Source organism: Rhinatrema bivittatum, chromosome 2 (genome assembly GCF_901001135.1).
Source record: "Rhinatrema bivittatum chromosome 2, aRhiBiv1.1, whole genome shotgun sequence".
Classification (NCBI taxonomy): domain Eukaryota; kingdom Metazoa; phylum Chordata; class Amphibia; order Gymnophiona; family Rhinatrematidae; genus Rhinatrema; species Rhinatrema bivittatum.
Window position 1 is genome coordinate 193,347,776 of NC_042616.1, and position 15,494 is coordinate 193,363,269.

The window sequence follows — 15,494 nt, forward strand, 5'->3', positions numbered from 1 at the left end:
AAATTTAAAAAATTCTATAGCAAATTGACAAACATTATACATTACATTGCATTACACAAATAGTTTTACAGCGTCATTTATTTTACTTTTATTGGGTGAGGATCTCAAGTATCAGTATAGGAAGGAGACCTCAGGGATGGGAAGAGGATCAGGAATGGGGTCTGGAGAAAGCAGAAGGACTAGAGATGGGGAGGATGGGAGAAAGGGAAGATTAGGAATCTGGGGTGGGGGAAAGGAGGGTGAGAGAGGGAGTCGATTCCAGGATCTGGGGAGAAAGGAGGAGGTAGGAAAGAAAGGAGGTGCCAGGGTCTGGGGGAGAGAACACAAGATCAAGGGAGGGAGGATCTGAATTATAACGGGGTCCCTACCATGTTCCAGTCCTGCTCTTCCTTACAGTCCCTCTAGCATCCCACTCAATATAACATACACACACACTTGGCACCAATTATTTCTCGTACACACGAACATTGCTCACCTATCCTCCTTGTTCCCCTCTCTCTCACACACAGACACATGCCCTCCATCTGATCCCCCAGCATTTATTCCCACCCTCCCAATGATCTCTACCCAGACCCTCTTAATCTCCTCAAAATGATCTCCCTTTGCTCTGTCTGTTACAGGCTCACTTCCCCTCCTCTCCCATTCCCTGCACGCTACCTGAAGGAAGGCTGGAGAAGAAAACAGAGGGCTGTTCTCTGAGATTCAGCATAACTAATAGGCAGCAAATATTCAACCAGTCTACTCCCCCCCGAGTTTTGCTGCTCTGGGCACAGGCTTAGAGTGCTTGCAGACAAATCCAGGCTGGATTTTACCAACAAGCACAGGTCGATAGAGCAACATACTGTTAGGGCTAGCATTCTGCATATTACATCGGGGTGTGCATTGTACAAAGTTTTGTTTAGTTTGCTTTCATTTCATTTTTATTTTTTTTTCATTCCTTTAGCTACGTTTTATATCACTTCTTTTGTTTTTCAACTTCAGTTTTGTTTTTAATGTGCACTGAATGAAATTAGTGTGCGCTAACTTGAAACAGTACTCGCTAGTTTGAATTAATGTGCACTATTTCATTTTAGTGTGCACTAAAACTGAAAAAACAAAAATTGCCATTCATTAAAAAAATGACATGAAATGTCATTGCCTCTGTCATTTCGAACTAAAGCACATCCCTAAGTCTACAGTAACTGGCTTGCACGGTAAATTTTCCCATTTATTGAAACTGATTTTCAGAAATAATAATTCCCAGAAAAATCTTTAGCACAATTCACCTTTCTTTACAACAGAAATCTGAAAACCTGTCACAATGAACGTGATAATGAATCTAGACACCGCAGTCTTGAGGATATCAGCTGCCAGATTTATTTATCTATCAGAAAAAAAAAATAAATGAAAACAGAATTTTAAATAAATCTTTAGATAACATTGATCCTCCCCCCCCAACCACCACCACCACAAGTTGAACAGTTCAGATTTCATTTTACAGGGACTTGCATTGTGCTGGGTGTTTTGTTCAGTGAGTCATTGCCATGTACAATAAATACATGGTATTTTTTCCCTGATGACGCCTTCTTTCTTAGTACCCTACAGTTCCACTCCAGGCAGTAAGTATCCCACACAGACATTAAAGAACAGAAAGCATGTAATCAATATTTTATCATACTGAGTTTCACTGAGGCTATGACTAACTAAAAGCCCAATTTTTGGAGGGATGCTTTTTCCCTGAACTCAGTATCAGCCATTCCATTGTCCGGGGAGGATTTTATTTTTTCCATATTTAGGTGCCTTTTATCTACATGTTAATAAAGAGCAGATGAAGAAAATCTTGAAAGTGCAAGCCATATTTATTCTCATAACATGTAGGAACATGTATAGGAAGCTGTACATAATGGGGTCATTTTGTAACATTGCAGATAAGTTACGCGCACTTGCCCACTTTGAAAATGATCCTGGCAAAGCGTTGCACAAAAGTGATACCTGCCGAAACGTCTGCACAAATCCTTCCCTTAAAATGTATGTGCATATGTTGTAAAATCCGAAAGTGTGCACATAAATCCAAACTCCTCCCCCCAGTTCCAGCCCCAGGAATGCCTCCGTTCCGTCCAGATAAACTCACACCCAAACACAATACACACGCATAGATTTACCTGCATTTCAGATTGACAGTTTTGTAAAAGATGATTTTGGCGGGTAAAACAGTTTTACCCACAGACGTCCCTTTGATGATTATCCTCCCTAAGGGCTAGATTTTCCTATGTCGCAGGGCTCCCTGAATCGTGCGTTAATGGGGGCTTTTGCACCCAATAGCGCCATCATAAAAGGTGGTGGTATCGGGCACGAAATAGGCAGCAAAAAGGCTCCTTACCTTTTCGCTGTCCACGCTGTCTTCGTGGCGTTCGCCCCGGTGCCGCCCTGATTCCTCCTGTTCCGGTCTTGACGCCACCCCTTTTTAGCGATCGCACGCGACTTTTCACGGGCGATCGCTTTGGAAAATAACCCCCTCGGGATCAGTTTGAAAAGCATTTCCACAGGTAAAACAGTGTTATGCCTACAGATTTGAACTTTTAAAAAAATGAGCCTGCTTGATATGAGGGTAAACTCATGTGCGTATATAATGTTTGCACCTGAGTATACCCGGATTGAACGGAGGCATTCCTGGGGGTGGACACTGGGGAGGATTTTGGATTTAAATGCATACTTTTGGATTTTAAAGTATGCACACACACATTTTCATCGGAAAATCTGTGCAGATATTTTAGTAGGTGTAACCTGTGAGTGTAGTTTTGCCAGGATCATTTCCAAAGTGAACTTATGCATGTAAGTCCAATCTGAAAGCTGGTGCATCTTATGCATTATGTTACAAAATTACCCCCAGTAAATCTATTAAAGGCATCAAAGGCTTCTTGTGACATCTCCAGGCTTGAGGGTTTTGAGATCCCAAGAAACTTTCCATGCTTTTAAACGGCCTCAATTTATATTTTTGCTCATAAAGGAGAACTATCATTTTAGGGGCAATTTTCAAAATACCCACATAAACGCAAAGTCCATGGTTGCTTCTACCTGTGGACTTTGCAGCAATTATCAAAAGGGAAATTACAAGCATACTTTCCCTTTCAAAAGTGTCCATAGAGATTTGCACCTGCTTTTTCTGTGGATACTTTTTCCCTATAAAATAATGGATGTAAATTTGAAAATAGCACATATAGATGATCTTTCCCATTCCTGGAATGCCTATTCTCAATGTGGGGAAGAGCAATGCACATTGTTCACTTCCCGCGCACACTTTTACCAGGGCAATGGGTGTGCAATTTTCAAAAATCAAAATACCTGGGTAAGTGGCTTTTTAAAACTATACTGCTCATCAGACAGTAATCATGTGAGTTGTACAAAGCAAGAGCAAAACATCTGGGCAATCAAATTCCAAGTATTTTCCATTGTAAAGATTGTATGCATACACAATGCTTTGATTTACAAAACAGTTAATGTGCCGAGAAAAAAAAAATGTGTTTACAGTAACAGTGATGCCGTCAAAGACATTGCATCTCATTTCAGTACAACTCGGTGGAACTAACAAATGCTTTTGTTTTTCATTTTTCCTCAAATTGCTCGTTTGGAACTTTCCATCTGCATGAAGGGGGGGGGAGGGAGGAACATACAGCTCCAAGACAGGCAGGCCCAGCCCTGTTTTTGCCCCTCCTCATGCAGGGAGAGGAAGCTCCTAATTTCCCAACTGATTTATCTCAGAAACACAGAACTGCATTCACACATATGTAAAAAAAACCAGGACTGGCTCAACTTGGCCCCACTATCCCCCCATCCCAGGATATGGGACTAAATGATCCACCTATTAAACATTACACATGTGCAACAGTTAAAAAAACAAACAAACAAAAAACAAAGATAAATGCTATTTCAATGGTTAATCCTGAATAACACAGTTAACAGGAGAGTGTCATTTTACATACGTTATGTAAAAAAACCGGGAACAATAGAAATAATTAGGTTGCGTAGTATATTGCTGTTGCTTTGTACAACACAGCTTATTATCTCCCAACTTAACGAAAGCTCCACGATTTTTGTTATAAATGGGTTTTAAAATTCCTCTCCTCCCTCCACCTCTGTTCGTCTTTCTCTCCTACATTTTGCAGTAAGTGTACACCTTCCCATTTCAGTGCAGTAAATGGCATGGATTCTGTCAGCCCCAGTCCTTCTCTGGTAACCTTCTCAACTGCTTAGAGATCACTAATAAATTGTAATACGCCTGAAATCGTTGACTGCAGCTTTCTAATTACTATGAATTCCCTTATACCACCGGTTGCCAAAGGGCAAGCTTTAACTCCAAAGGACACTAACAGGGGGTGGTGGGATAGACAAGTATCTATTTGAATTAACAAAACTATCTTGGTTAACATAAAATCAATATTAAAGTGTTTCTGTTCCTTATTTTTCAAATAGTTTTGTATGGAAAGGGTTTTACATTATTATTATTATTTTTTTTTAACATATCCATGTCCAAACTTTTCATTGTAACAAAAATATACTGCAAACCTATTGCATCAAAGGATCATTGGCATACACTGTCTCCACCGTGTATTCAAAACTATCTCTAAAAGCATTCTAAGATGGCTTATTGTGAACTGGAAATACATTTCCATGCTTACTGGAGAAGGAAACTTAAATGAAATTTACATTCTACTTTAGATCAGATGCATGACCAGAATGCCATTCTGCCAGTGTGGATGCAACCGTCCCACGTTTCAGTTTTGGCTGAATTGCATAATAAAAATGTATAGCTTATTAATCTGTTTATTTTTTTTTTATAATTGCCTTTATCAACTTAACCATTGCCCAAAGGTAGCTTTGCAATCACATCCACTACAATTTTCCAAGTGAAAGTTTTTTTTATTATTATTATTATTATTATTATTAATAAGGATTTCTTTTCATTTTCTTTCAGAATTTGAAAAGGAGGCACTCCTGTGAAGTATTTCCTTTCCTAACTCACTGGACAGCTTAAATTCCATTTTTCCTCAAACTACTGTAGGAAGCAGAAGTTTCAAAAAGGTGCTAATAAATCTTGAATAACAGCATAGGGTTTTGTTTTTTTTTTTTACATACTGAATTAATACATTTCTTGCTTTTGCAATTCCCTTTCTAAAAGAAAATTTTAAAAACTCAAAAACATTAAATTGTCTTCCAAGCATATTGGCTCACGTTTAGACTTAGTATCCAAAACAAGTTGATTGATATAATCAGTGCCAGCACTACACACTCACGCAGTGACTTCATTGTATTTTTTGACAGTTTGCAAATAAGTGAAGTCTCTGTTCCACCCCTCCCCCCCAAAAAAAATGTTACAAAAGGTTCTGTAGAGTTTTCCCTTAGCAAGATGACGCTTACTGTCCATTTGTCAATGCGCATAAAAGCTGCTTACAGCATAGCTAGGGTGTAAGCTATTGTCTAAGCAATAAATGGTTCAAGTTACCTATTTTGTCCTGAAATGCTACCTGTAGTTACAGCACTGCTTATAATGGCCATAGTAAATTCAGCATCAAGGAGAATATTACAGAAAAGACAGCAGAAGAAGCATTAGCGTTATCTAGTATTTATATATATTATCAACGTAACACAGCAGTAAAAGGTTTAAATGCATATTAATGGGTACTGTGTCTAAAAATTACTAAAGTACCTATTTAGTGTATTGGATATATTTCCAAGGAGTGCTTGCTGTGTCTAGAACAGCATAATTAGATATGTGACTTAGTACAGTTAATTCCTATTGATTAAATAACTTATTTAAGTATGAAGGGAAATGGAAGGAAATAGATGTTTTTCCCTCATCATGAGTCCTTATTTACTGCTGACACAAAAAAAAAGAAAAAAAGAAAGAAAAGACACACACACTACATGTCATTATTTCACCCAAGATGACTTTGAAAGGTTGATAAAATGAAGTTGTGCTGTGTTGAAACAGCAAGGTGGCACCAGATGCAATGTGTTTTGTTGCACGTCTGAGATTTACTTTGCGGAAGATTCACAGGAACAGAGAGAGAACATCAGCTTTCATATGCACTAACAGTCCAATAAGATAAAATGAAAAATAGAGCTCTTTAAACACCCATTAAAAAAAAAAAAAACAAAAAGAGGAAAGGCACAAACACTTTTAGCTTCTAAATATAAATTCTTCGTTTCAGATTTAGTATTTTATAATTGGCATGACACAATTGGGAATGACAAAAATTTCTAAGGAATGATTAGCTGAAAACATTATTCCAAACTGCTATTTACACAATGAGAGTTAACTGTACTACTGACACGCAGAGAAAATGTACAATATATCTTATGCATGTGTGAAACAAAACAGACATGAATATAGCATCGCTGTACTTGAAACTTGTATGTTCTCTTCCCAAGCTTAAGTAAATAGTAAACCCACCCTTTTCTTCCTGTTACATACAAGACAAGTTTAGATTCCGACCCACCCCCTAAAATAAAGTGCGCTGTCCATGGCAGACCATAGGAATAATGCAACAGGAAAAGCCCCTCTGCGTACTATTTAATAAAAAAAAATAATAATGAATTGAAGTGAATTTTGCTTTTCTCAAGGTCTTGCAAAAGAAGAAAAGCAGGGCCTCTTGTCCTGTCGCTGCTGTTAGTACACATAGCCTTCGTTGTACGGATGGGGGTTGCAGTAGCCGCCCTCTTGCATGTAGGCCATACTCTCATCAAAGTGGGAGAGTGGCACCGTATCCTCCTCGTTAATGTGACGTTCCATATCCGTCTTTAGCAATGGCCGCTGGTTGTCTGGAAAGGCCATGGAGAAAAGCGCTTCTGGGTCACACACAAATTTGTAGACATATCTCTCTCCAGCCACCTTGAAAAACAAAAAATAAACATGCAAAGTCTGCCTCAGTGAGACTTTCATTAGCAAACCCATTACAGTTAAATGAGCTCATGGAAAAAAACGTTTCATTCCTTAATGTTTCTTACTTTAATTCATGGATTACACTAAAGCTCACTGTTACTTGTAATATATGTTTTACAAAAATGTCCTCAAGAAAGAGGGAGAACTGGTGTCTGAATCATTACAAAAGTCAATGGAAAAATACTTGTCATGTTTACTAACAAATACTGACATTAGATAGCACCTTTCTTTCTCCTCCCTCCTCTTCCCCTCTTCATGATAAGCATCCACAATAAGTGGATCTTCCTCTTCCCTTTCTACCCCTACCAGCCTCATTCTTTTTTTCTCCTTTTCCAATGCCACCCCCCCCACCATAATTCCCCTGATCCCATCCTGGCACCAACACAGTATGGGAGATCAATGGGAGCACATGCCTATGGTTGCTATTGCTCTGATCCTATAGGTTTTCCTGTTTGGAGAGGAAACTTAAAGGGGTAGACCAGCTGTGGGAACTGGCAGCGCATGTTCCATGTGTCCCTGCACTACTGCTGCCTTTCATCCCACTGCCTTGGAGGATTAGACACACGTTAAAGGGGAGGAGGAGGGATAACGAGGTGAGAGGAAAGGAAAGGAACCCAGACGGAGGAAGGAGTGGAGCCTGAGCGTATGAGATCAGGAAGAAGAGAAAAACATGGAAGGGGAGGAGGAAGAAGGCGAGAGCAAGAGAGAAAAGGGTGGATAGGGGATTAGGGTGAAAGGGAAGAGAAGAAATAAGAGAACAGAGCAGAAGAAAAGCAAAACTAAAAACATGAACAGGTAGCCTGAAGGAAGCAGGATGATAGATCTCATCCTTGTAACAAAGTTTCATAATATCACCCAACCCATGGATAGCATTGTGGTGCACATGGAGTGTTTATGGAGATCACTGTAACTAGTCACCCTAAATGGATTTGCTCAGTGCCTAATAAATAAAAGGAAAATCTTAACAAATAAATATTTTGTGGGCCTAAAAAAGAACCATCCCGGAACCCCTATCTCTTGAAATCTCCCCATTAAAGATGTATGGCTGGATTTGCTCTCATAACACTCCACATAGTGTGAGCTTCCAAAGGTGGCTAAGGATCCCCTGAACTTCCAATGATGCACAATTTTTCCTGCTGTCCTGTGCGAACTAACTCTTCTGTGTAGTGACCCTCCTCCCGACAAAACTTAAAATTACAGCTGTGTGCTTGGCAGAGGCTGCTGCCCCTAGATGAGTGCCTAGAAATCTAGCCTGTATACGTGCTTCCAGAATCGGCAGAAACAAATCTAACAGTACTCAACAATATGTTCAATATACTGCTTGGTAATTACATGATCTAGATCTGACATTTAAACAGCAGTGTCTCTTTGAGGTTGGTACACTATCTCTCATCATTTATGGAAATGAATTGGCTTTGGTATTTTTTGTCTCTGGATTTTTTTTCATTTCTAATTTTATATTGTTTCTTTTCCTGATTGGTCCTAGTAATGTCTGTGGCTTCTGTTTTTTATTGCTCCTTTTTGTCCACTGTGGTAACAATTTACTTCCCAGGTAGTAAAAATGAACAAGAAACTTCAAGCTAATTTTCAAAGAGAAACTACCCTGACATTCTCTCTAGTTTTAGCAAGGTCTGTGGGCACAGATGGGTACCATGGACTCTGTACCTCTCACTGAGGGCAGAGTCCACTCAGGAAAGTACACATGGGGGAATTCAAAATCAAATCTCCTGTGCACTCCCCATGCCCAGGGTAGACACCCTATGATTAAATCTATCCACCATGTGGAAATAGACAGTGGGGCGGATTTTAAGAGCCCTGCTCGCCTAAATCCGCCCAAAACCGGGCGGATTTAGGCGAGCAGGGCCCTGCGCGCCGGTGAGCCTATTTTACATAGGCCTACCGGCGCGTGCAGAGCCCCGGGACTCGCATAAGTCCCGGGGTTTTCGGAGGGGGGCGTGTCGGGGGCGGGGCCGAGCACCGCGCCGTTTTGGGGGCATGTCGGGAGCGTTTTTGGGGGGCGGGCCCGGGGGCGTGGTTACGGCCCGGGGCGGTCCGGGGGGTGTGGTCGCGCCCTCCGTACCCGCCCCAGGTCACGTCCCGGCACGCTAGCGGCCCGCTGGCGCGCGGGGATTTACGCCTCCCTCTGGGAGGCGTAAATCCCCCGACAAAGGTAAGGATGGGGTTTAGACAGGGCCGGGCGGGTGGGTTAGGTAGGGGAAGGGAGGGGAAGGTGAGGGGAGGGCAAAAGAAAGTTCCCTCCGCGGCCGCTCCGATTTCGGAGCGGCCTTGGAGGGAACGGAGGTAGGCTGCGCGGCTCGGCGCGCGCCGGCTATACAGAATCCATAGCCTTGCGCGCGCCGATCCCGGATTTTAGCGGCTCCGCGCGTATCTACTAAAATCCAGCGTACTTTTGCTTGCGCCTGATGCGCCAGCAAAAGTAGGCCAAATTGCGCGGTTTGAAAATCTACCCCAGTTAGTTCTAGTCACTAATGGCTGGGCAATTTTCAGCACCCTGGATTTAGCCAGGAAATTCTCTAGTCTATTTAACCAGCAGAGCAGGGCTTCTCATACTTCTTTTGGTGGCCCCACATCTAGTCAGTTTTTAGGATCTACATAATAAATATGCATGTGATAAATCTGCATTTAAACTAGAACAAGGAGGAAAGCAGACAGTCACTCAGCAGTGCATGGTTTGGAGGAATGTATAGAGAGGTTCCAATAAAAGCAAACATAGTCCATGTGCCTACATGTAACAAATCACCTTAGCTAAAGATTTCCAAATTATCAACTGAAAATCAGGTTGTTACTACAAACAAAAAACACACTTTGAAATGTCTGTAAGATGGGAGAGTTCGTGTATAGCAGTAAATGATGAGATTGACATAATTGGCATCATAGAGACCTGGTGGAAGAAGGATAACCAATGGGACAGGGCTATATCAGGGTACAAATTATATTGCAATGATAGGGAGGATCAACTTGGCGGGGGTGTGGCACTTTATGTCCAGGAGGATATAGAGTGCAACAGGATAAAGATCATACAAGAGACTAAATGCTCAGTAGAATCTATATGGGTTGAAATCGCATGTGTGTTGGGTTAGAGTATAGTGATAGGAGTATACTACCGTCCAGCTGGACAAAATGGTCAGACAGATGATGAAATGATAAGAGAAATCAGGCAAGCTAACCAATTTAGCAGTGCAGTAATAATGGTAGATTTCAATTACCCCAATATTGACTGGGTAAATGTAACATCAGGACATGCTAAAGACATAAAGTTCCTGGATGTAATAAATGACTGCTTCATAGAGCAACTGGTTCAGGAACCAATGATAGAGGGAGCTATTTTATATTTAATTCTTAGTGGAACACAGGATTTGGTGAGAGAGGTAACGGTGGTGGGGCCATTTGGCAATAGTTATCATAACATGATCAAATTTAAACTAATAACTGGATGGGGGATAATAAGTAAATCTACTGTTCTAACACTAAATTTTCAAAAGGGAAACTTTGATAAAATGAGGAAAATAGTTAGAAAAAAAACTGAAAGGTGCAGCTGCAAAGGCTAAAAGTGTTCAACAGGAATGGGCATTGTTTAAAAATACAATCCTAGACGCACAGTCCAAATGTATTCCACACATTAAGAAAGGTGGAAGGAAGGAAGGCAGAATGATTACCAGCATGGTTAAAAGGTGAGTTGAAAGAGTCTATTTTAGCCAAAAAAACATCCTTCAAAAATTGGAAGGAGCCATCTGAAGAAAATAGGAAAAAGCATAAGCATTGTCAAGTTAAGTGCAAAACATTGATAAGACAGGCGAAGGGAGAATTTGAAATGAAGTTGGCCATATAGGCAAAAGCTCATAATAAAAATGTTTTAAAATATATCTGAAGAAAGAAACCTATGAGGGAGTAGGTTGGACCATTAGATGACTGAGGGATTAAAGGGGCTCTTAGGAAAGATAAGGCCATTGCAGAAAGACTAAATTAATTCTTTGCTTCTGTGTTTACTAATGAGAATGTTGGGGAGATACCAGTTCCGGAGATGGTTTTCAAGGATGATGAGTCAGATGAACTGAACCAAATCACTTTGGACCTGGAAGGTATAGTACGCAAGATTGACAAACTAAAGAGTAGCAAATCACCTGGACCAGATGGTATGCATCCTAGGGTTCTGAAGGAAATCAAAATGAAATTTCTGATCTATTAGTTAAAATTTGTAACCTATCATTAAAATAATCCATTGTACCTGAAGACTGGAGGGTGGCCAAAGTAACACCAATATTTAAAAAGGGCTCCAGGGGTGATCCGGGAAACTATAGACCAGTGAGACTGACTTCAGTGCTGGGAAAAATAGTGGAAACTATCCTAAAGATCAAAATCACAGAGCATATAGAAAGACATGGTTTAATGGAACACAGTCAACATGGATTTACCCAAAGGAAGGCTTGCCTCACAAATCTGCTTCATTTTTTTGAAGGGGTTAATAAACTTGTGCATAAAGGTGAACCGGTAGATGTAGTGTATTTGGATTTTCAGAAGGTGGTTGACAAAGTCCCTCATGAGAGGCTTCTAAGAAAACTAAAATGTCATGGGATAGGAGTCGATGTCCTTTCGTGGATTACAAACCGGTTAAAAGACAGGAAACAGAGAGTAGGATTAAATGGTCAATTTTCTCAGTGGAAAAGGGAAAACAGTGGAGTGCCTGAGGGATCGGTACTTGGACTGATGCTTTTTAATATATTTATAAATGATCTGGAAAGGAATACGATGAGTGAGGTTATCAAATTTGCAGATGATACAAAATTATTCATAGTAGTTAAATCACAAGCGGATTGTGATACATTACAGGAGGACCTTGCAAGACTGGAAGATTGGGCATCCAAATGGCAGATGAAATTTAATGTGGACAAGTGCAAGGTGTTGCATATAGGGAAAAATAACCCTTGCTGTAGTTACACAGTTAGGTTCCATATTAGAAGCTACCACCCAGGAAAAAATCTAGGCATCATAGTGAAATTGTCGGCTCAGGGTGCTGCAGCAGTCAAAAAAGCAAACAGAATGTTAGGATTTATTAAGAAGGGAATGATTAACAAAATGAAAAATATCATAATGCCTCTGTTTCGCTCATGGTGAGAAAGCACCTTGAATACTGTGTATAATTCTGGTCGCCCTATCTCAAAAAAGATATAGTTGCGATGGAGAAGGTACAGAGAAGGGCAACAAAAATGATAAAGGGGATGGAACAGCTCCCCTATGAGGAAAGGCTAAAGAGGTTAGGACTTTTCAGATGGAGAAGAGATGGCTGAGGGGAGATATGATAGAGGTCTTTAAAATCATGAGAGGTCTTGAACGAGTAGATGTGAATCGGTTATTTACACTTTCAGAAATAGAAGGACTTGGGGGCACTCCATGAAGTTAGCAAGCACATTTAAGACTAATCAGAGAAAATTCGTTTTCACTCAACACACAATTTAGCTCTGGAATTTGTTGCCAGAGGATGTGGTTAGTGCAGTTAGTGTAGCTGGATTTAAAAAAGGCTTGGATAAGTTCTTGGAGGAGTAGTCCATTATCTGCTATTAATCAAGTTGACTTAGGGAATGGCCTCTGCTATTACTGGCATTAGTAGCATGGGATCTTCTTAGTGTTCGGGTACTTGCTAGGTTCTTGTGGCTTGGTTTGGTCTCTGTTGGAAACAGGATGCTGGGCTTGATGGACCCTTGGTCTGACCCAGCATGGTAATTTCTTATGTTCTTATGACCCAGCAAAAGCCAGTTAATCTCATGCCTATTAATTGCAGATTTCCTGAAATCCAGACTAGTTTTAGGGTCAATAGAAGAATTTTGGGAAGCCCTGCAATAGAAACTCTTTTCTCTAAAGAGTGCAAGGTATGGCTACAAACTGGAAAACTTGAAAAGGGTACAGGTGACTATATTTAAATTAGATCCTCAAAATTATTTTTAAAGCTATTTTTTTTATTAATTCTGAGAAGCAAATTACTAACAAGATAGGTAGAAGGTCATCGTGTGCATCACTCCAGCTTTATGAGAACTGAGAACATGGGAGCTACTAATGTAAAGGAATTTATATCAATAAATAGAATTTCTATTGACTCAAACGAAAATGGTTTACGATTTAGGAAAATGTAATGTATAAGTGGTGGTTCCCCACTGGTATAAAAGCTGTTCATCCTTGAACAAATGAGCCTGCACCCAGCTAATCTGATCTTCAGGCTATCCACAATGAATATGCATGAGATATATTTGCAAACAATGAATGTATCTGCATCACTTAGTGTTATTACATGTAAAGGATGTTCTATAAACCATCCAGCAATAGAATTCTAGTCAATGAAATGGATCCCTATATAAATACAATTAATATATTAAGTGACATATGTTCATGTATGTTTAAACTAGCAACATGTGAACTATAGAGTTAAGTAGTCAAGCAGGTGAAACATTAGCAACAGAAATATCAGGAGAGGCTATCCTTTCAGCATGACCTACAAAACCAACATATTCCAGTGCAGTTTTTAATCACCCTTTTCCCCTATTTATACATCTCCCGCTCCAGAAAACATGCTTGGACAACTCAAAAACCCTCCAAAGCTTAGACGATAGAGGGAAGCCTCCTCGGAGACTGATGCTCTATGACCTTTCTGGCCTGGATAGGTCACTGCAATAGAAGGTCGATTTTAAAAGGAGCGCGTGCGTATCCATGAACGAGAGGGTCCCGGCATGCGCACATGGACGCGATCATTCTATAACATGCACGCGGGGTGGGGGAATATTCTAAAGTATGCACGGCGACACAATCGGGCCTTTGCCCAGTTCCCTCCCAGTCTGCGCCAATTCAGAAGTGAACTGGGAGGGAACTTTCCTACCCCTACCCCTATCCTTCCTCCCTCTTCCCCTCTCCTCCCCGACCCCTAACCTTCCCCATTTTTTAAATTTTTATACTTACTGCTCCTCGGGAGCAGAAGTAAACTCTGCGTGCCAGCCGGCTGCCAGAGCGTGCTTCCCCGGGACAGCGGCTAATGGCGCTGTCCCAATCTGCCCCCCACCCCACCCCCACCCCTTTTGCAGGGCTCGGGGGTTATGTGCGTGGCCGGGCCTATTTTAAAATCCGTGCGGCCCTTTTAAAATCAGGCCATGATCGCAAGCAATCTTCTCTCCTTGCTCAGAACTGGGCATATCCCCTCTAATGCATGGCCATGCCCTGCCTGCCCTGTCAAAGTGCTGTGAACTGAGGATTGGCTGCATTCCAGTGTGTGTTAATGCAGCCTTAGGATCTCACCTTTTGCATGATTCCCTTCTCATAATAGTAGCGGAGTGAACGGCTAAGCTTATCATAGTTCATAGCTGGTCTATTTTTCTGAATCCCCCAGCGACGTGCCACCTGCCACAGAAAAGAATAATTATTGATTTGTTTAAATGAACCTAACAAGTGAATTCTGCTCTCAGAAACTCTGTTAAAAAAAACATGTTGCATGCATCTGCAAGAGAAAAGAAATGGTTACTATGAGACAACCTCCATCTGATCACATTACAATATATAAGCTAAAGATAACTTTCTCTCTCATTGCATCCTTTCTAAAAAAAAAAGAAAACCACTGGTATAAAAGCTGTTCATCCTTGAACAAATGAGCCTGCAAACTGAGCATGACAATGGGAAATTTACATGACCGTTTCAGGGTTGCAAGAAGATTAATAACAGTGAAATTTGTACCTGTTCCCTCTACAATGAGCAGGGAAATGCCTGGCCCCGAGTATGAGCAGTCCAGCTCACTCACAAATTTTCAGTGCCAGGTAGATGCATCAGGCAGGATGTAATGATGCCGAGCTAACCTAGCGCATTAGGATTTTAATTTAAACGTAATTACAACCTTAGAAACTGTTTTTGCAGGTAAACTAGCACAAAGTGGACTACAACAACATTAAAACACACACAACACTGCATAACAATTACAATATCACAGTTAAAATTCAGAATAAATTAAAAGCTATGGAGGCCAATTTTTGAAGAGATTTGCACAGGTAAATGAACATTCACCTGTGGAAAACCCCCTTTGAAAATGGCCTTCCCCTTCCGTGGGTGTATATAATTTTCCCAGTGGGGAAAGAGACAGAACCAGGGGCTGGTAGGTTGAGATACATTGGGGGATTTCATTTTGCATGTGGGATAAACATGTGTTATTTATCCCACATGCAAAATATGCAGGTAAAAAAAATATATATTTTAGGAAGTTATGGTCAACCTCTATCTTGCTCAAGCAACTCAAGTTAAGAGGAAAGGTTTTGTATCTTTTTGGCAGGAAATTATTTCCTTTGGGTTTTCCTTTGTACTCCGTTACCCCTGTAAATACGTCAATAGGGGTGACAAATGTTTTATTTTGTTCCTGCCTGAACAATTTTATAGAGGCCCAAAGGCCACTTACCTCCTCCCTGTACCCCAAGTATCTTAGAGCTATAAGCATTATACCGCTGTTATTACTATGTTATTGCCTTTTCTTTGATTATGGTTATCTTCAGTATACTCTCTTTTGTTATTTCCTTCCTCTCTCCAGGTATTTTCT

At 40.7% G+C, this 15,494-nt stretch overlaps 1 protein-coding gene across 4 annotated transcripts in view; it reads right to left on the reverse strand.

Moving 5' to 3' along the window:
- Window positions 1-1,333: 1,333 nt before the first annotated feature.
- The window catches only part of ETV1 (ETS variant 1), a 221,801-nt gene continuing 207,640 nt past the window's right edge, over window positions 1,334-15,494 (reverse strand). For all 4 annotated transcript variants that reach the window (XM_029588997.1, XM_029588995.1, XM_029588996.1 and 1 more), the window contains exons 12-13: window positions 14,216-14,317; window positions 1,334-6,868 (exon numbers count right to left, since the gene is read on the reverse strand). In XM_029588997.1, coding sequence (XP_029444857.1) covers window positions 6,647-6,868; window positions 14,216-14,317 — 324 coding nt within the window. In that variant the 3' untranslated portion in view covers window positions 1,334-6,646. The remainder of the gene's footprint in view (window positions 6,869-14,215; window positions 14,318-15,494) is intronic.